Raw genomic sequence first — 24275 nt, forward strand, 5'->3', positions numbered from 1 at the left:
AACAATAATTTTTTTTCTTAATTACCTTCTTCTTTATGAAATGGGACAGACATCATTAACCAACCTAAAAATGCATTAACTTAGATCGTAGCACATAATTTTTAATTTAATTTTTTCAACACAATTAAAGCTTATCCCATTTAAATTAAAAAAAAAATAGAAATCAAACAAAATAAATAAAGATCAGATGCTATTTCCCAAGAGGGGAAAGGCACCTCGGGGTCATGTAAATCACCCAGTGCAGATCCTCTTTTTATTTATGTACACTTTCAAGTTAAGGATCTACATTCTGAACTTAATTGCACACTTACAATGTAGCTGATGGGAATGTGTACTATTGTACAGGAAAGATTGACAGGTCTGATCATATCTGTCCAGTTTATCTCGCACTGGATGATTGTTTTCCCAGAAAGACTAATCCAAAACCAGATGTGTTGGACACCAATTTATAAAGCATTTAAATACTTCATATTTCAGTGATAGCATCTCTTATTTACATTATAACACAGCAGACATGTACATGCACGGCCTGCCATTAAATCCTTTATGTAAGCTAATTTGGGTGTTTTGGCCAAGCATTGACTGTCAGGTCCAGTAATTGTGTTCGGGAGAAAGGAGTGGGGGCAACAGGAAGCTGCAAGCAACGATGTGGTGACTTCAATTCATTTGAGCTGAGCTTAACAACCACTCGCCCTAATATGGTCAAAGACTCAAGAATTGAACAGTTTGGCTCTCGGGGTTCAAGTGCCTGACAAAGTGCTAAGGTATGCCAGCTATGGTAGCTGCTGGAGGTCCTGCACAGGTTGGAGGTAGCATGCCTGATGTGATGTGTGTTCTTACAGTCTAATTAAGGAAGTTTTGCTTGTGTGCGGGGAGAAACTAAATGTGCCTTGAGCTATGAACAACACATCCACTTAATGAGATTAACATTTAACCAGTCCACTCACTTGCTATTACACACCTGTAAGAAAACACACACACACACACACACACACACACACACACACACACACACACACACACACACACACACACACACACACACGAGTGAGTCAGGAAACTGTGTATCTTTATGTATCCCTGTAGGAGGGCACTGACTGTTGATTTACCTCATTCAACAATTACCTCTCAAAGGTGACAGGAATTTTAGAAATGAGGAAAAGCTCTGTTCCACTCTATTCACTTTTAGCTTTTCCTCTCATAAAAATACCTGAATTAGTTGAATTAGTTGGTTAACCTTCTCTTGTGTCAGACCTGAGTTCACAAAGAAAGGACCACCTGTCATTCTTAGTTTTGTATTTCTCTTTAAAAACAGTTAATTTTATCGTCCCGGCATAAAAAAACACACAGATGTAGCCATTTTGTGGAATGTTGTTTCAAAGGCTTTGATTGTTTGTAAAATGGACTTGACCACATTTGGACACAAAGGAGAGCTAGCGCTAACAAGCTAATAGCAGGTTATATTATTCACTCTTGCATTAAATGGGAAGCTAAAGTTGACAAGCCAAAAAACAAAACGCCTAAAATTAGGAATATACTCCTAAGGGAGGGAGAAGTGATATGTTTAGCATTTCGGTATTAGCTTCTTTTTTCAGGTAGCCAGGGGAACCACTGCATTAGCTTTTATTTTATGTTTTAACATGGGAGGCCAAGTTTGACACGGATTTGGAGGCAAACTCAATTAGCCATGAGAAGCTCCTGTTTCTCTGCGAGTAATGACCGTATTCTAATAGAAAAATTAAGGAAAAAAACAAGATTTCAGGCGATTACCTGGTGTAAAAATATATCAAATCAAACATGTGGGACTACTTTGTGAATACACTGTCACCACTTTAAATTACAAAGTCGGACTGCTCTGACTTTTTGATGCCCCCATGCATGCTTGCCGTTCTCATCCTTACGAACCGCACCATAACACACATCTGCTGGTGCACGCTGCTTTTAGGTGTTAATTTGACCAGTTGTGCAACTCAGCTTCTGGAATCTCTTTGCTCTGCTTTGCTTCTGGTTTTGACTTTTCCTTCTATACCAGGGCTGATGTGTAGGTTTTGTCTGAGTGGCTATCCCTATCATTCAGGAGAATACTACAGCGAGTATTCGTGCCCTCTGGTGCAAATTATACGATGCTTTGTGCAAAAGCATCACCAAACAGACCCATGTGGCAAGTAAAAATGAGCCATGAGTTGAAAATCTGACTTGAAAATTCAGACTGAGAACTCAGAAATTCCCATTCTCATATGGAATGCACCATGGGCCCGAGCATTGTTGTCACATTAACAGTGTAGAGGAGGTTTCATCGGAGTAATGTGTACATGAATTGCACTTGAATGTGACTGGATGCTGGTTGCCATTAGTTAGAGGCTTTGCTCATCTGAAAATACAAAATGTTTTTATTCTTGTCTTTGTGCTTTCATGAGCTACGATTGAGCTGTGTTGCCTAAATTAGATTTCACCGTTACTTAAACTGAACCTTCTCTGACTTGAGTGAACAGCAGGACCTGTTGACAGCACAGTGACAACAGAGCTCCCCACTCCCCGCTGAGCGCCTGTGGTAAAGACAGAGATGACACAGGCAGATAGGCAAATGACAGGGTGGAAAGAAAACATGGTTACACGGAGATAAACCTGAGTGACAGTAACTGACTAGACCTGCACGTATGTACTGTTAAATCTATTGTGTTAAAGCAGATATCCGTTTCCTTTTCAGTTAAGAAGAAAACTGACTCTGCCTTGAGGTTTTTTTAGTCACTCTGAACAGCAAAGGTGGAGGATGATTCAGAGGTCATTTCTGTGCACTTATTCTGAGGATAGTTGAAGCGTTACGAAATGCATACTTGATTCCCACGGCTTGATTGACAATTCCCCTTTAGGCCACTTTCCTCATTCTCAGAAAGGTCCTTTTGGAACTGGGTTATACATGGTCAAAGAAAGAAGTAGCCAATAGCTGTGATCAGGAAAAGATATTGTTTTCTTTTTTATGTATATTTTGCTTATTTTGCCAGCTACATGAACAATTCTGATACCCAATGTTTTCAAAGCCAAATATCTGGTTTTACAGGAGGACAGTTGGTGTTTGTAGGTTTCCAGGCTTGACCCAGGCACAAAGTGGCTCATCTTTCTGACACAGTTTCACTGGGTTAAATGTCACATAAATGCGGAAATTCGTTAGTCACGTTAAGGACACGGGGTGTAGATTTCCATTGTTTTAATGACCAGAGCTCATGTTTCAGGCCAGTTGAAGTTTTAGCTTTGCTACTTTCACACATATATACTAGTCTCCCTATTTAAATGCAGTGAAGCAAAACCATCCGGTTTCCCCAGTCCTGCTAATATGATAAATACAGCGCTGCATCACAGATAAGCCTGATGCGGTTCATATCAGATGTACTTTTACTCTCTCTGAAAACCAGATCTGCTGATAGGAAGATAACTCCTCTGTGCAGCAGTTTGTTATTCGCTCATTGGTTGTGACACTCAAGCAAGTGCGCAGTCCCACATCAGTGTGGACTGTTTTTAATGCAGCGTTCCATGGAGAAACCAGAAGAATAGGAGAATGGAGGGAGTGAAAAGATGGGATCAGAGATGTTAAACATGCTGTGCCTGACTTTGACACTTTCATCCACTCTGCTGTATTTCCGCGCACCACAAGGTGACGGGGGGCAGGATTTACTGTGCCTTTTGTGCTCTCCCCACTGCGCTGATCCTCGCTTCCTCTCTGGCTGCATGTGTAGGCCTATAGGCTTACCTTTTATACCCCCTCTCCCTCTTTCTGTGTCTGCTGTAAACAGGCCTAATGTTACAGATGTCTGAGTGCGAGCACAAAGAGCCAAGCCAAAGCACAGAGGCCGGCTCTATGCTGCATTGAGGTGAGCAGAACAGGTGGCAAAGAGAGCAATCAGGACGCACTAAATGATCAGATTTCCACATTAAAAGTTGAGGTGGGTAAAGCTCCATTTGTGCTCAGTCATTTAGGCAAAAAAGTTGTTTCTGCCTCACTTCACTTCTGGTGCATCATTCTTGGCAGAAACAAAGTAAAACTGTTGCCAGGGCCCATTTTCATCAGTGGCGATCTGTGAATTCAGACTTTCTCCATAGCTGAGCTCATTATAAGTCTCAAAGTCAAAAATATGAAATGTGAATATAAGTTGTAAATCAAGCTGTCAGAGTGTCAGAGTGTTAGAGCAGCAGCCAGCAGGGTGAACAAGGGCGTCCATGGGTCCCTCTCTGTGTGGGCTGACTTACTGGCTGGCAGGGACAATAAGCCATACTGTTTGACCCGCTCTGCCTGTCACACTGCCAACTTCACCGACATTCAAACAGCTATCCTCTCTCCCCCGACGCCACGGCAGTGGACTAAATTCAATCCAACCACACAGCTCAACAAATTATTTCTTGACGTTAATCCATTTCTGTGTCTAAGACAGTTTTTGTAAACCATGAAGCAAAAAAATTATAAAAATTATATCAAAAGGCACATATGGTGATTTCTGACTTGCCAGTAGGTATTTTTGTTTAAACTATAGCACCAGTTTTACACATCGTGGGGGAGTGTAAACCCTGGGCAGGTCACTGGGCTATCTTGGGCTAACACATTCACACCTATGATTAATTTAGAATGGCCAATTAACCTAATATGCATTTGTTTGGATTGTGGGAGCACCCACAAGAAACCCAAAGGTATAGAAAAAAAAATGCAAATGCCACACAGAAAGATTCCAAATCACCAGGTGATTCTTGCTGTGATGCAACGGCATCCTGCTGCAGTTGATTATAGTATAGTAATTATATAAATATATCTAAAGTCCTGCAACAGATTGGCATCCTGACCACAGTGTACCTGGCCCTGTGACAACTGGGATAGGTTCCAGCTGCCCCTGAATTGAATAAGCAAAAGAAAATGGATGCTTGGATATACTGTGGGGGAAATAATCATTTAATCACCTGCCGAGTTTGTAAGTTTGCTCACTTACAAAGAAATAAAAAGCCTCTAAATTTTATGCTAGTTTTATCTTAATGGCCAATGACAGAATATCAACCAAAAATCCAGAAAAAACATATTGTGTTTTTGTATGAATTGAATAGTTTCTTGCAGTTAGTCACTAGGTTTGCACACATCTCAACAAATTTCCCACGTGTGGGACTAATAAAGGTTATCTTATCTCAGGAAGGATTTGGGCCATTCCTCTTTATTTAAACTCTAAATCCTTTAGGTTTTGTGGCTGCCCTTTGGCAACTTTCACAGATATTCTATAGGACTGATGTATGGAGACTCATTAGGCTACTCCATGACCTTAATGTGCTCCTTCATCATCATGGTCATGCTGGAAGACCCATCCACGACCCATCTTCAGGGTTCTGGCTGAGAGAAGGAGGCTTTTGTCCAAGAGTTAATGGTACATGAACCCATCCATTGGCCCCTCAATTTAAACGTGTATATGTTTTATACCCTTAGCAGAAAAGCAGCCAAATCCTAAGGTTTCCAACTCCATGCTTGACTTCTTCCATTTCTGAATCATCACACCACCAGTTGTCACCTTCTCACCAAGCTGATGGTCTTGTAGCTCTTTCTGGCCTTGTGCAGGTCCACAATCTTGTCTCTGACTTTTTTTGACAGCTCTTTAATCTTTCCCCTGGTGGTGGAGAGGTTAGAATGGAAGAAATTGATTTATGGACAGTTTTGCTTTATACACATAATGAGTTAAGATCAAGAGTATCTGTAATTGATTTAATGATTGATTGTGATCTGTGTGCCACATGTGTACACAGCCATATAAGTTTTTTTTTTTTTTTTAACAGACTGTTCATCTTTTTGTAAGTGAGCAAACTTACAAATTCAGCAGCGGATCAAATAATTATTTCCCCCACTGTGTTTAGTGTCTAACATAAGAACATATTCTAAATATATACAGAATCATTTTGTGTTTCTGTGTCTTACAATTCAAAGCTTTTGTGTTTCCCTAGGTTCCAAAGAAGTGACTTGATAAAGTTGTGTCAGTGCAGATTCTAACTGTTACAGCCGGGACAGAGGAGCACAGTTCTTTATCTAGAACATTTAGTGCTGCCTTGCTCTTTTATCATACACCTACATACTTCCATCTAAGCAAAACCTCATAAATTAACCAGTGGGATGCTGAGCACTGAGGTGTGAACATCAGTAAGGTGTTGATGGAGATAAAACCTCTTGTCAAGTCAAGTCACTTTTATCTATTATTATATAGCCCCTTTTAAAACATTAGAAGGTGACCCAAAGTATACAGGAAGAAAGACGATTGCTTGGGTAAACATGTGATGAGCAGTAGAAAGAAGTCTGAGAAAAATCATGATAGCAAATACAGGTACAAATACAGAAAAAACAGTAACAAAAAAGATAAAAATTTAAGAGGGGTTTTTTAATTAAGAACAAATATATGAGGTAATTGATTAATTCAGAGTAACAGGGAACCTCTGATTCAGCAAAAAGTGTGGGACTGTGGTGGGTTACAAAAAATGACATCACGTATAAAAGATGTTTTTAAATGTGTGTAATCTTATATTAATTAAAGTGGACGAATATTGGTTTGAGTCTGCACTTAGAAGAAGTTAGTTTGGATCACTGAGCTTCTGAACATACATGCTTTCATTCTGGGCTGCGCAGTGCCTAACACTTCCACACATCACCGCAGACGGTCAGTTTTGAGTTTCATGAGGCTACTGCTTTCCTGCATGGAGTGTGTGATATACTGTGCCATGCACGCCACAGACAGGAAAGGGAACTGGGGTTGGGTCGGTGTGGGAGTCTGTTCTATCAAATATTCTTGTAAAAGTCATAAATTATGAAGAAGAGGTGAACGCAAGAGCATTTTACCGCACAGTTGCTGCTCAGTTCCTCAAAGGCTGTTTGTATGGTAAGCACTTGTGAGTTTGTGGTGGCCTTCTCATCCTTTATGGGAGAGAGAGAGAGAGAGAGAGAGAGAGAGAGAGAGAGAGAGAGAGAGAGAGAGAGAGACACACACACACACACACACACTGGGTGAATGTGCAGTAGTAGCAGCAAGCAGGTGAATTCTGTACGTTAATATGAATAGACATCTGACTATTTTACAGGATAGGCAATATATTTAAAATTAAAGGAATTTGGAATGTACATTGTGCCTTGGTTTAGAGTGTCTGGAAGAGAGTCCTGTCTCAGTCAATTGTATGAGATAATAGTAATCTTTTTTTAATTTCCTAAACATACCCATAAACTCATAGCTTGGAGTATACTTTCTAGCAGAGGGAGGGGGCGTGTGTGCGTTTCTGTATAGAGGAGGGAGGGAGAGGAATAGGGGGTGGGCAGCCCAGCCAATAGGCGCAGTGCAGCGTTAATGTCATTGCTGGACGCTCTTAACTTGATGCCAGAGCTGCGCAGCGCTCAGTCCTGGTGAGACTGCTTCTGATTATCTCTCTCTGTACTCATGATCATGCACTGAAAACATCATCACTGAGCTGATCCGGGACGCGGAACGGGACGGAGTTGTGCGTTTGTGCGGCCAGCACGAATGCCTCCACAGTCGTGATTATATTTTGATAAAAGGAATATTCAGGCTGCCCCGCATCGAGTTGTTGCTCCTTTAAAGGTGAGTGTTTGACCCGGTAATTCATTTTGTTCTGTAAACTGTGATATGCGCGTTCTCGATAGTACTGTGAAGTCATGGTTTTTGCGTCAACAAGAACCAAGTGAGATTACCTGTCTCTCAGTTTACTTCATGGCCAAACAGGCGAGAACAAAAAGAAACGACTTCGTTGAAGCACTGTGGCATTTTTTCCCCAAAAGAGAAAAAAAATTGGGGGGGAATCTGTGAACCAGGGTGGGGGATTTTAACTTGGAAAATGTGCATGCGTAAAGACGCGCTGGTTTTCATTTTGGTTTCCAGATGTATGGCTGCCTCTTGTCACTCAGGTGGGCTCCATCGCTTTCTCTCTCGATCTGACTGCTCCTTTTCCCTCTCTTTGCAAGTTCCCAAATCTCCTCTGAAGTACATCTGTTGTGACACACCGCAGCCCAAAATCCACACACACGACAGAGTGAAGCCACATCACTCCAACCGCGCTAAACAATTGACAAAGTCAGGCATTTCTTTCATACTCAGCCCCACATCAGACTTTAATCAGCCCTTTCAATGGAGTCAATTTGTTACAAGATGAACATGTTTACTCTCCCTTGGCTTAAGACTTTTAACTCAGAGTGCATAAAATATAGTTAAAACCGCGACTGTAAGTCCTACAGTGACGTGTTAAGGTAATAAAGCCAGTGGTGGCACCTAGTGGTGAGAGAGATTGCTAAGATGCTGCAGTGAGAGCAGTAGACTTGTGGGTTTAATTCTGGTTTTTGCATATGAGAAATCTTGTAAAGTAGAGTAATGACATATCTACACTGTAGTCTAAATTCAGACTCTTAAATGGGATATTTAAGAGTCTGAATTACTACCAGAAATGCTCTCCGACCCATAAAGCCTTCTTGTTAACTGCCCCCAAAGTTAGTTGATCCAGGATCAGAGCAACCGAGGATCAGGTGACTGAGGTGTATTCCCCCTCTGTGGGAGGCCAGTCAGGCGCACTGTGCGCCACTTTGCTGGGGGTATACGCGCTGCTATGCTAAGCCTTTGTTAATGAGTACGTATCTGTGTGTGTGTGTCCTTGTCTGTGTGTGGTACTGGGTCTAAGTGCTTGTGGATCAGCATGTCCATTACTTTGTATGCTTGTGTGCATCCGCTTTTCTGCTTATGTGTTCATGCGGGTGTGTGTGTGTGTGTGTGTGTGTGTGTGTGTGTGTGTGTGTGTGTGTGTGTGTGCGCGTGTTTGTGTGAGAAAGAGAGATAGCTGTTTGGACTCAGGAGTTAAGCTGCTGTTAATTGGTCAGCCATTTGGACCACATGGGAGAGTCGAGTCAGGCAGTAGCTGAAATGATCGGTATGTTTTGGCTTGACTTCAGCGGGCTGCGGGACATGACACTGATTCCTTCATATAGATGCTGAACACTGTGGTTTGTCTTGCGTTTGTTCAAAAGAATAGCTTTTGAAATCCTCTTTTCACTAATCTTCTGAATATGCAGCTGGAGGTAGGGAGCATGACTTGTGTTTAATGGTTGTAAAATGTACCAACATTTAATTTGATCTTTTACAAGTTTGCTGCAACCATGACTTGCACTTTTGGCTGTCGCCCAGCAAAGACGTAGTATGAAACATGAGAAACCATTAAAAGATTATTCCTCATTTTTACAAGTTGTGTTTTTACAATTTAAACTGTCAGACCTCAGAAGACAATTACCAGCTGCAGTAATTTTATTGGTGGTATCTTCTGTCCTTAAGAGCAGCAGCAAGACACTCACTGAAGAAAAAAAGCTCAAGTATCAGTGACAACATGTGGCTAAGTCGCAAAAGGTGGGTTGTAAAGCGGCTTGCAGAAGCAGCAACAGCTGTATGCAGGTAGATTAAAGCAGCTTCATTAGCGTGCCCTACTTTCCATTTGGATATGTTTCAGCTGAGCTATCAGCTGATGTGGGCTGGCACTGACATCAGCTGTTATCATCTGATGTTCACTTTATCAGTTCAGGTAGCTCAGGTAGTAAGAGATGATCATTTTTAGTGATGCAGAGAGCTGTTGGGTTTTTTTTTTCTGTTTTTTTATGCAGTGAGGATAAACAAAGAGCAAGGGGGGGAAAGGAAAAAATCAGCATTTAGAGGAGTTTGTGCCTTTAATGGGGAGGTTTAATGGAATTCTTTTGCCAAAACAAAAATGGGGCTAAAAGGTTCATTTTGTTTTAACATATCACAATGAGGGGAGTAAGGAAGCCTTCTAGCTGAGGAGGATGTGAATCAGATGGCAGGTTATGAAGCAGATGCAAAGGAGATGACCTTTTAGGCTTTATTCAAAGACAAGAATGACTCCATGGAGTAAAAATCCATGTCTCGCTTTGGCAGGAGAGGCGGATTAGATTATGAATGAATCCTCGACTTCTTGTTTGTTCCGCTTTCACGAAAGCCTCGGCAGCTTGTTGTTTGTGGACAGCCTCTAGCTTGACAGATTCATTTTTCAGAGCGGTGTCTCTTGATTAGAAACAGAAAACTTCGTCCTACACTTCTTCATTTTCTTCTCACATGCAACCCAGATTCTCATTCTTCAGTGGGATTTGAGTGCCAGAGAGGAAATCCAGCCTGGAGATTGTTTTGATATTGTTGGACACTGTCCTGGAAAACCTTTCCTACTCAGCGACAAGGGTGTTCTGGATTTAGAGCCACTGGCTTAAACACCTCAACTGATCACAGCAGTAAAGCTGCATAAAGAGCTCAGGATGTGCTGTTTTTTTGGAACTTAAAAGATTCAGTCCAAAAAGTTGCAAGAAAACCTCTTTCATGGTCATTAGGTAACTTTTAGAGAAGGGCATCCCATTTGAAATCCATACTTTTCTAAACATAATAGTTTATACTAGGATGGTTTGCTACTGGGCTAACATCTTCGAGGGGGTTGCGCAGACTTTACACCCTTCTTGTGTCCCAGTGTTTAACTTGGAGGAAAGATTGGCATAAGATTAAATAAATGGAACCTAATAAGAAACATAAGCACAAATGTGAACGGCGTGTGTGTTTGTATATGTGTGTTCATAAGAGTGTGAGAGACAGAAAAAAAAATTGAGCGACCTATTAGTAAGGCAACACTGTTCAGTCTGTGCACCTCTCTCAGCCTAAGACCAACATGCGTACACACAGGCAAGTTTGTTCTGTCATACTGGAATTAATCGAGTGTGGGGTTGTGTAAATCATTCCAAACCTCAGAAAACAGACACACACAGACACACAAACACACACACGTGTATACACACATATGCTTGCCAAGCAGCTATCCCCTGTAGTTGTGTGCAGAGGGCCAAACAGTGAAGGTCCAATTACTGAGCTGGAGCAACAGCACAGGGAACAATGAAGAACAGACGTTTTCTTGAATGTTTCAAAGCTATGAGAGCAACAGAAATAAGACTTTCTGTGCATTTTCCTGACGTTTTGGATACTCAAGGTTAATCCAGAGACTAGCAGATTGTTAAATTAACCATTATTTGTTTTGTTTTTTGTTTTTTAAGTACATGTGATTGAAATGCCTGTCAGGCACCGGCATCGGTCAGGTCATTCATGTTCATGTGGGGGCTGAGACAGCAATCCTCGATCTACAAACACTAATCGTGATCTTTGTGCTCGTTAAGTGGTTTCAGACCAAACCCTGCAGGCCGCATTGGCTCCACAAACCTTGTATTATGGTCAGCTTGTGGAGAGGAAAAGTAATTCGGGGTTTAGAGGAATATCAGACGCTGAGTAATGGACTCGGAGAGGGAACTGAGCTCAACTCTGTGTCAAAACATGCAGCGGAGCTGAAATGAAGTTGCCCGCAGCGCTTGCTAAGTGACGCAAAGCTGAGGTGTGTTTAGAGTTCCCGACTCGTGCCTGTGAGTGAGAGTCAATTTGGCACCAAGTTAATTACCTATACACACAGCTCTATTTGATGATGATTAAAGCCACACACACACACACACACACACCTGCCCAGACACTGCCAGTCGCCAGCCTCGGCAGTTAGCGAGACATTAAAGGTGATGATTATTAGATGATAATAATTGAAAGGCTTTAAAGCCCAAGTGAGAGGTAAACAGTATAGATAGAAGGAGAGTCTCGTATAGGAAGACGAGATTTCGCTGCAAAAACCACGTAATTATTCCCCATTGAAATGACCACCCTGAGGCAGAACACAAATGATAGCTTTCAGTTTTGTTTTTGATTGGGAAAAACATAAAAAGGTCTCTTCCTTAGATTCTGGGCTCTTGTTGGTTGTTGAGGGCGACATCAATCACGTAGCATTGCTGTTATGATGGGAAAACCTCTTCCAATTTTGGTGATCATGTTTCACAGTTTGATGTTTTGTGGCTTCATGTTTTTGCCTCAGTAACAAAAAAAAAGAAAAAAAAGAGACTGAGATCATCCTATGGATAATATTAAAGTTAGTTTTTTAGAAACAGAGTTAACACGCTGTGCATCCAAGCCAAACTGGCAACTCCCGCTCTCTGTTTTGGGTGTTGGATACACAAAGCCGTTATTTAGGAACATTTGCCAGAAAAGAGTGTTATTTAAAGGAGAGAGCTATGTCAGAAACATAACAGTTACATGGTTTCAGGTCAGAGTTCAGGAAATCTTCTTATTTGTGAATCTGGGCTTGCTGTTTCAGAGCGTGCATCAGCAAACATGGCTCAGCTTCAGCCCCTCTTTCCCCAAATTGGTCTCATGTGTTTGACATTGTGTTCCCGAGGCTTAGACCGAGTTGAATGTCTCAACTCAGACCTAATCAGGGACAGCCTGCTCCTTTCCCCTGCCTTCAGAGAATTTTCATCTTTCTCTCTTCCCTTGCGTCGCTCTCTTTAGCATTTCACCTCTCTTTCACGTTGCACACGATCTTCTTGTGACTCTTCCAGGCCCACGAACTAATCACTGTCAGCCAGCTTCACAAAACAGGAGCAGATGTACCAAACGAGATGGTTTAATGCGTTGCGAAAAACACGAGCTGGCAAATTTCTTGTGATTTATATGATGAAACATTTAGTTATCATTACATTGGGTGGTCGCCTGTCTCTGCAGAAGTCTGTGGGGACATACCCTATCTGTCGCTGCATCTCCATGTTGCCTGACATGATCCCAGAGGACCAGCAGCCCTCTAATTCATTCAGAGGGGAAATGGCTCCATCCAATCTGATGCCACCCAGACTCAGGAAATGGCCTGTTGTGATAAATGCGATATAAATGAGGGTGGGGAAAATTACAGGACTATCACCAAATTTACCAAAAAGCTGTGGATGCTGCTTTTGCTTGAGGACTTGTAGAGTCACAACTTTCAGTATTAAATGTTCAAAACATCTCTAATTAATGTTTTTGACAATCACTTCACTTCTGTTCACAGCAAGCTGTATATGGAGATGGACATAGGCATCATTAGTGGCCTCCTGATTTGGAGTTTAACATTATAGCCCTTCCGATTTTGTTTTGGAGACCTGGAGGTGTTGCATCCTCTCTCTGCTGCTCTCAAGTGGGGAGAAAAAGAGGCCAATGTACATTCATTACCATTCAAAGTTGCATAGGAACGCAGCTTCATCTTAAATGACTTTCCCATCTTACATAATAAGCCCCTAGCTGCCTTTGTGTTCTGTGGCAAGCAATCAAGCTGTGGTGTATCCTTCTGTCGGGACAATTTCTCCTCCAAGACACGGAGAATGTACCAGATTTTCATCCACAGAGGTTAGCTGATGAAAGCTTTGGGGGTTTTCCAAGTGCTCTTCACAAAACAAATCCAAACAGTGATCTGTCTGCATTTCTGTGTTGTGAGATCCATCTGTTCCTTTTTTTTTCTGCCTGTGAAAATGGGGTTAAATTACCACTTGCATTAATGAGGTGGTAAATAAATGTCTCTTGTGTTTACACGAATGACCTCCAAAACCAGACAGTAAACTGAGGGGGGAGAAAAAGAGGGGTTCATTATCTCAAATCAACCAACCGTGGAAAACAACATGTGGGGCCCTGTTTGTGTGTGCATACGGCTATGTATCGTTGCATTTGTGTGTTTTGCATTTGTTTTTAATTATTTGAGACTTTACATGCATCTTTTGGAGTGTTGTAGAGGAAACCCCCAGGACTACCCCCCCCCCCACCCTTTCCACCCTCGGGGCCTTTCAGACATCTGGTTGTGGATGGACACCTCATATCCCCAAGTAATACGTGCTGTTAAGCCCCTGGGAGCCGCCGCTGTGCACATCATTACAACCCTCCTCGGGCTTTGCCTGGAAGTTCGCTGAAACCCTATCGTTTGGTTCAGAGGGGTACAAATATGCTCTATATCCTTTTATGCTACTTCCTTCCCAGTTCGTCTCCCATCTGTTGCAGATTAGTTTTCGTTGTGTGTTTAGAGAGCAAAGCCCATTGCTGAGCGGGACTGATAGTAAACCCAGAAGGTTTTAGTCAGAACTGTCAGGTAGGTCTGAATTAACAGAGAGGCCAACTGAGGATATGCCCGGCTGAGAAGAAAGACGAGGGGCGGGGGGGTTTAAAGAGAGAAGCAGACAGGGAGAGGGTGAGACAGGCTCCAAAGCCCACCAAACAGTGCGTCTGTTTACCCATGAACCTCAGGCCCGCTACTCGAGGGTCAGTGTGGAATGCCAACATGGTCTGCCTGTCCAAATTCAACTGCAGTTGCTGGGTAGTAGAAGGAGAGAGAAACAACCTTACAAAATGACCAGTCATGCCACTTTCCCTGTGATAGCGACTTTATTGAAACACACAGCTCAAAGCCACTTTCATATAGCACACAGCCTCGATATCTGTCACCCCCCTGCAACCCAAACTTGCCGTCAGAATGTTTGCGTTGCCGTGCCGGGTCAAGTTGCCGTCGCTCAGCTGTTCTTTTATCAGTCTCCTTTCAAAATCTCTAGTAGAAATCTGCACAAACGGGGCTTTGGAATGCGCAGTGAAACTAAAAGCTCTGCTGTATGGTTTCACATACACACCCTTCTCCCAACTACAAGCAGCTTTGAGAACTGTGCCAGCCCGTGCAGGCCAGACTGCAGGCCGAGTGTGACAAAGTGCCCGGGGCTGCAAACTTGGTCAGACCCGTCTTTCCCAGCTCTTGTGTTTCCACCGCTAAATTATGGGAAAGCGAGGGTGCCGGCATTATAACACACAGCCGGTTTATGTGTGTGCGTTTGTGTGTGTGTGTGTGTTGGTCTGTTCTGCTTGACTGATGTGCCATCCCTTCAGGGTCCTGTCATTAAGCCTCTGTGTACACAACCCCAAACCCTGGGCCACATCTATCTCTTATACTGACTTGATGGGGGACTTGTGCACAAACACACACACAGACACACACGCATGCACACGCCAACAGCTTTCCCATAGTAAATGTGATGCAACTCCGTAGGTTGTCTTGCAGGATGTGTCATCAGATGTGACTGTTTTTACATTTACATCTCCCTCCTTGTTATTTTTAATTTTATTTTCATTAGGAAATACTTGCATCTCACTTTGAGTGGCATAGCTCATTAAAAGCCCTGATTTATCTGTTTCCTTTGGCTGAAACATGTGACACACTGTAAATCAGTCAAATGGATACTTGCAGCAAGAGAGAGGGACTTTTTGTAACAGCAATAACAATGCTGACTTAAGTCAACGTAGAGGAGATCAGCAAAAATAATAAAAGAGCCTACTTCGAGCCAACGCAGCTGGATGGTTGGACTCTCATTTCTGTGTTTCCAAGAGCAAGATATGTTGGGTCCTTTTTCTGTGGTAGTTTGTCATCCTTAAGTACAGTATCTGGGCTAAAAGCAGTTTCTTTGTGACTTTTTCCCTCAAAAGAGCAGCTTTTATCTCCCTCTAACAATATTTTGTAGAAGTCTAATCAGAAAGGCCCGGCTTTTTTAGCCATTCAAGTGAAGCAAATCAGCAGCCCATTTCTCCTGTTAACAAGTACGAGATAACGTGGTTCTTGACATTTTTCATCTTCACCAGCAGTCACTCACTCACCTCTGTTCTGTTATAGTTATAAATATCTGCATATCTGCCTCTTTTTTCTTTTTTTAAAAAAATAATTCCAACCCACACACACTCCTCTCAAAGCCTCGGTTAAAATATCTTCTAGCCTGGCTTTTATTAAAGAAGGAATACATCACTTAACAATATCAAATTAGAGCTGGACGGGAGGCACAAGACTCTTTTCTCTCTCTTCTCTTCAGCGTGCACGCACACATGCAGCACTAGGATGACAACATGTTTGGCTTCCAGATGTATTCCCATTTTTCCATTGTGTTTCTCACTGATGTTCTAGTTCGTCATTGCAATGGAGTGTAAAAGTACTCTTATTTAAAACAGACTCATCACATTTAAAAGGTTGTTATTATACAGCTAAAGCCCACCTGTGCGGCCTAATGGGACTAAAATTGAGACATTTTCATTAGATTTGGCAGCTAAAATGTATCTGAAACGTGATGAATGCAACTGTAAAAACTACAGGAAAAGCACTGTGTACATTGTATACTGCTTTTCTTAAGCCGGTGTCAAATTTTCAGTGTTGTAGTTTACAGTAGTTTAATCTGTCGGTAACTACATGTGCTTGAGTCACATATCAAGCAACACTCCCATACTCCAAATCAGAACATCTTGAAGAACTTGAAGAATTTCCAATTTTGAATTATAGTTGGTAAAAGTAAGACTAAGACAAGAAAAGTGTAGCTTCCAAACCCAATGCCTACCAAAGCTCCAATGACATCTGACAAACCCTTACATTTTATAGCACTTTTATTACCCCCTCTGTTGCCCCAGAGGTGTGTAGGTAACACCCTGGAGTGGTTAACAAATCTCAACAGAGGGTTTTATGACTTTAAACTTAAATTACACTCAACCGGGGAGTGTCAAGGAATATTAACACTGATGTGGCAAAAACCTCCAAGCTTCTCCACACTTCCACAGACCTGATTTGCAGCAGCGAGTCGGGCTGGTGGGCCTTGTTAGCGAGGGCTAAAGATCCCATTTCCTGGTGTGAAAGGCTGCTGTGAGGCGTCTGTCAGCATGAATAGGGCTGAATGTAGAAATCAGTAAAATGTAATGGATGTGAATTGATGCAGGTCTCAGTGTGAGTAAGGGTACATGTGGCTGAAGCTAAACACTTGTGAAAACTGTATTTTTCAAGTCAGATTTAAGTAAGAGAGGTTTGTCCCATGGGTGTTGATGTTGATAACTGAGTTATATTCCCAGTAATATAAGACAAGATGTTTCTAAGAAACTAAAGAAAGTTTTGATTTTCATAACTAGGTGCATTTGTCACAAACCTAGCCTCATGGATCCCACCAGCTAGTGTACTCCTATACACTAGCTGGTGGGATCTATAGTGCTGATCCCAAACCTGGGTAAATGGGGGGCACACAGCGTAAAAATGTGTGCCAAATCAAACATTCAGATCAATCCACTGTGGCAATCCTTGGTAATGAGGAAGCAGCCGAAAGTACCTCTTTCTGTCTGTGGCTGTCAGTTTCTAGGTCTGCAGTATTCCTTGTTGTGTCAGGATCTTTAGGTAATCGGTTAGCAGACACTAGCCTTGCTTAAGGCATCAGTTTGACATAGTGCAAACCACTTATTTAAAAGCAAACTGTCTGAGCCGTCTCCTTATCAGAATAGGGAGTAGCTAATGCAACGGACATAGATTAGCACTGAAAGTTACCACTGAAGACCATAACCTTTGGAAGACATACTAGTTCTTGCTTAAAAGCATATGTTTTCTTTAATCCTGGAGAACTGTTTGCACAATCTGGTGTATTTCATCATGTATTTACACTTTACGCTACTTTAACATCAGGAATGATCTGCTTGAGCTTTTATGACAACCTGTCCTGCAGCATGTTGAGACATGCCACTGTCCTTGTTGATTTCGGTTTTGAGCAACCAGGGGGCGATTTCCTCCTTGTATTAGCATTCTAAGGGATCAGGTAAAGTGTTGCCCCTTGGGGTTGAAACAAAGCTGACAGACTGCAGGTGTGAATGACTGTTATAAATGAGAATGGAGAAGATCACTGCTGGAATGGAGCATCGTTTGCTTTGTAAACCTTCCCTCTACAAGAAAGGTCAGGAAAAGTCTGAATTGCCAGTCAAGCTGTGTTCCAAAAGATAGAGAAATTTAAAAAAAAAGTGCAGCCAGAAAGCATAAGTAAGTGTGCTGTGTGTGTGCATTTGTGTGCAGCTTATGTGTAGTCTAGACTCTTGGATTTCAAGTTTAGAAAAGGCCAGGAGATCTTGTCTGAACCACAGTCCGAAGCTTATGCCAAGGAAATAAAACTCTGCTCACAAAGTCCTTTGAGACCTGATCAAAAGGTTTCTGTCCAAATTGCTTTGGACTTTAGTGAATTTAGACCGATATTTTGAGCCAGTAATGTTACTGGATATCAGCCAAGGCTGTGTAAAAAGGAATCAAGAACCCGTGCTCCAGTCACTTCTCATTTAAAATCAGTAGTTTTTACCTGTTGTTGAACAAGATGGGATTAAGTTCTGTTTTTAGCTGTTTTTGAAAAAGCAACTGAATGCAGAATAACACTGAGTACTTGCATTTTACAACATTAAAAAGGGTCTGTTTTTAACAAAATCCCAGCTGTGTGTGATTTTCATGCATCTGTGCTCATGCACTAAACCCTGGGGTCAAATGTCGCTGCATAAACTCTCCATTAGCAAGATGCTAGTCATTAGCCTAAGACATGTGAATGAAGCCTAAACATCATCTATTCTGCACATGTCTAATCGCTTTGCAGAGACCTAAAACATGAAATATTTGCCTCAGAATGACTTACACCCATTAAAAAGATGTTGTCAAGCAATAAAACTACAGGATAATCTTAATGAGATAAAGTTCAGGTTTGTATGAGGTTTGCTGTTAAGATTAAAAGGCCAAGAAGAATAAAGCAACTTTTAATGTCTCTATCATCGTGTTTCTTTAAATTTACAACAGATAAGCAAACCAACACATGTAAGATTAATAAATCTGAATTAAAAAGGAGTCTTTCTGCTCTGTCAGACCCTCGTTTCTCTCTAGGAAGAGGCAGAGGAGACAGTAAGGTCAACTGTCCTTTTATGTTTTCTTAAGAACCATAGGTCTCTGGCCACAAGCCCAGGCCCCGTCTGAAAGGCAGATATTTGCCTATTGTCTGGTATAAAGCCACTCATCTGTCCTCCATTCAGCCAGGAGCATTCCTCACCCGCTCATTGGCTGGTTTCATTATCTGAATTAAGTTGCTGTCTATCACAAAAATAGGTTCCCTTCTCTACCTGTCTACCTGGAATAAGATTTGCCAAGCTTTTGAAATGCATATCCAGATAAATATCTTAGGAAACTTAATGCACATCTCTCTGAGGGATAAACACAAAGTGGCTTTTGCAGTGCAGTGCCAAGACTCCTGGAAAACTCAAGAGCTTTTCTGAAAGGTTTACCCTCTAACTGGACTGCCAGGCTCCGCTGTCTCTTCTCTCAATTTCAAATATCTGTTGGTATGCCAGGAAAGAAGGCCGTGCTGGCAACGCACATAGACAGTCCCATCTCTAAGCACACAGAGATCCCTATTCTCTATCGCACTTTCCTAAGCTAATTAGCTAACTGAGTCATTTCTCATTTGTAACAGGTAATCCGACATGTGACAAACAGCTCTTTTGCCCTCTCCACAAGCAACTTTTTCGGGGTCGCCAGAGGAGAAAGGCATCTTTGTCTGCTGGACAATCGAGTAAACTCATTATTCATTTTTGACTCTTTAAATGAAGCCATTGCTGCTTTTCAGCCTTTCACAATGACGGATGATGGCGAGCTTGTCCAAATAATCACATCAAACTTCCCTAGGCTCATCTCAGCGAATTCTGTTTGCATACAGATTATTCTTCTTCGTTGGCTTCATGCGTTATTTTTTTCCACCATGGAAGAATAAGTGTAACTTTTCACATTTGATGTCTACTAATGCAAGCGTCACCTTCGGGTGTCATTGTAGATCTGAGCTCTTTACACCTGGTTCTGCCAGATTGTTGGGAGTTTCTTAAAGTGAAGTATCATTTGACAATAACATCATTGTGGAGTGAGAGATGAGGATGGAGGGGACCCCTTTTTCTTGGTAATGTCCGAGATGGGCTGAACCCGACAGATCCTCTGCGTGAGAATTTCCTGAGATGGATGAGTTGAGACTTGAGGGGAAGCAAGGTCAACATTTAACTGGTGAAACACAAACAAGACCCAAGGAGCTGTCTAATGGACAAGCTGCTTTTAAATGACTGAACACCTCCAAACACAGAGTGTGTCAGGTGTCGATATGTTGGCAAACAAAGACCCAAAGTTGCTATTATCAATATTTTTATATAAACAGTGGGTCACATGAATCCTTGTATGTGAAAGTGGATCATTTATAGCGAGGAACTCAGGAAGTCAAGTCAGGTTTAAAAACCTTTTAAAGCATCTTTTTAACTTTATTATTTTGGTTTTTAGGAGCTTCTGTAGATGGAAGGATTTCGAGCAAAGGTTTTGCCAGTTTGTTGGTCTTGAATATTCAGGTGTGCCACAGTCTTCCCAGGAGTGGACATCCCAGCAAGCTCACCTCAAGTTCAGACCATGTAGTGGCCAGAGAAACTGATTAAAAAAAACCCACGATTCCATCTCAGGCTCCACAGGCCTCAGTTGTTAAAGTTCAAGTCAGTACAATTAGAAGAACACAGAAGAGGTATGGATTGCTTGAAAGGGCTGTCAGGAGAATGACGCTTTATTCTAAAAAGACCATGGCAGCATGGCTTGGTTTGGGAAAGCTGCATCTGAAAAAGCCAGGAGACTTCTAGAACGATGTCCTTTAAACAGACAAGACCAAAGAGATGCTTGACTTTAATGCACAGCACCATGTTTGGAGAAACCCATTCACATCATATCAGCTTAAAAACTTCATACCAGTTTTGAGGCAGGGTGGTGGAGGGGTGATGATTTGGGCTTGTTTTGCAGCGATTGGACCATGAACTCTGTATATCAAAGTGTTCTAGAGTTAAATCTCTGTCAAACAGTTAAAGCTCGGCCCAAGTTGGCTCATGTAGCAAGGCAATGATCTTGAGCACGGCAGCACAACAGTCAACAGAATGGCTGAAAAAAGAAAGGAGCTAGTGTGTTGCAATGGCTATAAATGTGCTAAAATCAATTCAGGGTGCTCTCCATTAATATTAACGAATAAAAGGCTACAAAAGTGACTTACAACCATCCCCATAATTTCATGATATGTTGACTGGACATTTACAACAGATGGCACACTTTTACAGATAACCTTAGTAATGTGATTAAATAAATGATGGATGGATGATGGTAAAATGAATGATGTTGGATACTAGACGTCTAACCAAGATACTTACTCACCTATTATAAACTATATAGTCTTTGAAGTCTTGTTCTACCCTATTTAATAGTTCTCCAGGATTAGTATTGTACATTAGTTGGATTTACAGTTTGTCATTGCTGCCCCTAGTGGCCAAAATATGTCATCATGAGTTTAAATTAGCTGTTTAAATGTACCATAATTTATCTCAGATTTCTTTTATCAGTGATGCCTCATTTTCATCAAGTAGCATTTACAATCAAACCTTTAAAGTACTCTTAATTTCCTCCTTTTTGAGCATAAGTTGTTTTTTTGTTGTTGTTTTTTTTAGATGAGATAGTGGAGCAGCTGGACCTAGAACCAATTACCCACCACATGATCTAATCAGCAGATGAGGACAAATTAATGCAACATTATTAGAGCAAATGGCATGAGATTCATCAAAGTGGATGACCCCAGGAACCACGGTGAAAGAGAGCAGCCACTCGCATTATAAATAGAATTTTAATCCCTAACTGGAAAGTGAAGAGGAAGGGAGTTCATCATAAACATATGTGAGTATTTCAAAACGCTATATATTTTTAAAAAAATAGAAATCGCTTTTAAAGTTGAAGTTACTCTGAAAGTTGAAAGTGGCACGGTCGACATGAACAGTTGTGTGGCTTGCAGTACAAGATGTTTTGGAAAGACAGGACAGACTGATAGAGACAAAGAAAGTGTGAGAGAGGAGAGTGAACATGTCATCTGGCTCTCAGGAATCCTTCAGCTAGTCTAGGGGAGGGGGGTGCAGGGTGGAGAGCTTGGTGTCAGGGGAAGGGGGTGTTGACTCTGAAGGTTGTGTGTGTGTGTGTGTTGTGTGAGTGATTGAAGTGTAGTGGCAGGCAGGGGGACTGAGGGAGGGGCTGACAAGGCTTGGCTGCCCCAAGAGCACACTCTCACAGTGGGATCAGAGACACTACAGATAGAGACGTCGCCCTCCCTGGCCTCACTCATCGCTCACTGGACCTTAAAAAATTTGGATTCCTAACTGAGTTGTTATCCTGCTCCAGAGTGAGAGCTATCCTCCTCTTAGGCTCTCATCATAGCTGATGTTGACTTTCAAAGGTTGAGACTTTGGCGTGGGACACTTCCTGACTGAGTGGGATCTGGATCTGATTAGAATGTGGATCCACTGGGCTTGATGCAGCAGACATGTAGCCAGAGCTGCGCGACCAGGGGATTGTGGAAGTGAATGAGGGCTTTATGCAAAGGGTGGAAAAGGAGATGCTGTTCCTGGAGGTAAGAGAAAAGTGGATGAGTAGGCGAAACTTACTGAAACTTGCAAACACGTTTGAACCTCTGCTGGTGGAAAATTCTTCCACAGGTCCAGCCATTACGCACACTTAGGAGGAACCTGTGTGTGTATGTATGCTTTGTATTTTAAAAACATCTTATTTTAGCATCTTGAGGCGGTGTGTACAGTTTTTTGAGAGGCTGTGCAGGTGGTCTTACTCCCGACTGTGTTAATCTCCTCTGCACCCCCTGACACCCATTTGGCTTTAAAATAACACTCTTTAGCAGTCAAAGAGCAGTGACCTCAGCCTTTGAACTCCACAATCTAATTGTTTTCCTAAATCGAATCTTACAGCACTCAGAAAAAAACCTTCTTTTTTGTTTATTTATTTTTATTCTAATACTTATAGACCATTATATGAACTGCAGGTAACTAAGCTTTAACTGTTGTTGGGAACTCTTCCTTTTACTTCATTTGAAAAGAACATTTAACTCACTCGATGACGGAGTACCCCCAGAAAACGGTCAGATAAGTGGGAGAGTCACACATGGTTAAGTTAGCTGGCTACATCTGGCCCCTGTTTACACATCCCCAATGATGTGATTCTTTAAACGTCTTCTTTTTTTTTTTTTTTTTTTAGCCTGTTTAACCTCCTCCTGTGACGTCTTCGTTGTGACCCTGCTGCTGGATTCAGGCGAATAGGTGGACATTTTTTTTTGTTTTTGTTTTCCACAAAGGCAGTCATTGTGTTATTGCCAAGAGGTGACATGGTGAAATGTGAGTTGCTGTGTATGTTGGCTCAGGAATCCGCAGTCACCTTTTTCTCCTGTTAGTGGGATGAGAAGCAGGAGAGCCGCGGGGCAGACGGAAAGTGTTAGAGCTGCTAAACCATAAGCAAGCCACCCTCAAACTGATCAGCTAATGTCTAACTGACTGTAATACGAGCACCTCAGTGTTTCACCCGTTTTCTGGTTTTAGTGTCTTTAAAAAAAAAAAAGGCATTTCCTGCTTTATTTTACTTACATGATAGGGATGTCCGACAGTGCTAATCCTATTATAAAAATAATGGGTACCTGCTACTTCATACAAAGGTGTATTAAAAAAAAAAAACCCTACACAGACAGTGATATTTAAGGTTTTAAGTTTTAGCCCTCAGGCCTTCAAACCAATTCAGAAACAACTATATTATTGCTAATTTAGTGGCATTAAATAATCTTTATAATAAGAATTACTCATCTACATCTACTTACTGGTCTTAACTAGGTTAGACGAGATAAAGCAGAACAAGTAAAGAAAAGCTTCTGACTGATAACATTATCTATTCTACCATAAAACCTGATAGATTAGTCACTGAGGAACAAAGCGACACTCAAAAAACCCTTTGTCCTGAGATAAGAGCTGTGGTTTAGACCTTAAACACCATTTGTAATCTGTAAATTTCAAGTTTTGAAGCCCTAGGCTTTATTCAACTGTATGCTAATTATGGGTATGTTAATACCTGTCTTCTTAGGGGGGTTGGATTGTGGTGGAGGAAACCCTGCCAGCCTGCTCACCTCACTCCCCAGGCTTTCCACTTTGCATTGTGAGTTCAGTTGCGGCTGATAGTTAACCTTTTGAAGGGGAAACTCATTCTTGTGGTTGCGTTTTTTTTTTTCTGTCTTTGCTTGTTTCTTTGACACAGTTCAACAGTTCCTAACAGTCCTTAACCACTACCTCCCACTCTAATCATTTTTGCCCAGTCCACAAGTGACTGGGTATCACAATACACAAATCTTTGTCTGAGTAAGTTTGCAAGTTCTACAGGCATAGTTAACACTCAATATTTTGGTCAATGGCAGCTATTGAGACTATAATGTCCCCAATGGTGCTGCTCTTTTGTGAACGATCAATCCAGCGAGGTGGGCCGGTGTAAGATTTCTGACTGCTTTACCCCAAACAAGCCCTATTCTGGTCTGGATTTGCATGTCAAAGAGGGCAGGGCCAGAAAAACTGTTTTCGACACCTTCGAGACCAAAGTTGCTATCAGGTCAATAAAGGTGGGAGACACACAACAAGATGGATTGACCTCCAGTCATGTACGACTGTTATCAGCTTGTACAGAGAAAC

At 41.8% G+C, this 24275-nt stretch overlaps 1 protein-coding gene across 7 annotated transcripts in view; it reads left to right on the forward strand.

Moving 5' to 3' along the window:
- The window catches only part of prickle1b (prickle homolog 1b), a 76614-nt gene that overhangs the window by 42571 nt on the left and 9768 nt on the right, over positions 1–24275 (forward strand). Inside the window, exons 1-3 of one of the 7 annotated variants that reach the window (XM_080291481.1) lie at positions 7370–7595; positions 21228–21450; positions 22810–22871. The exons of 1 other annotated variant lie outside the window; for it this stretch is intronic. Coding sequence is in view for 1 of the 6 variants with exons in the window: in XM_026146844.2 (XP_026002629.1) it covers positions 22139–22174 (36 nt within the window). In the remaining 5 variants the exon portion in view is untranslated. Of the gene's footprint in view, positions 1–7364; positions 7596–21227; positions 21451–21772; positions 22175–22809; positions 22872–23730; positions 23752–24275 lie in introns of those variants that run through there. 5 more of the 7 variants (XM_080291480.1, XM_026146850.2, XM_026146845.2 and 2 more) reach the window with 5 other exon arrangements.

This window comes from Astatotilapia calliptera, chromosome 17 (assembly GCF_964374335.1).
Source record: "Astatotilapia calliptera chromosome 17, fAstCal68.1, whole genome shotgun sequence".
In the NCBI taxonomy this organism is placed as follows: domain Eukaryota; kingdom Metazoa; phylum Chordata; class Actinopteri; order Cichliformes; family Cichlidae; genus Astatotilapia; species Astatotilapia calliptera.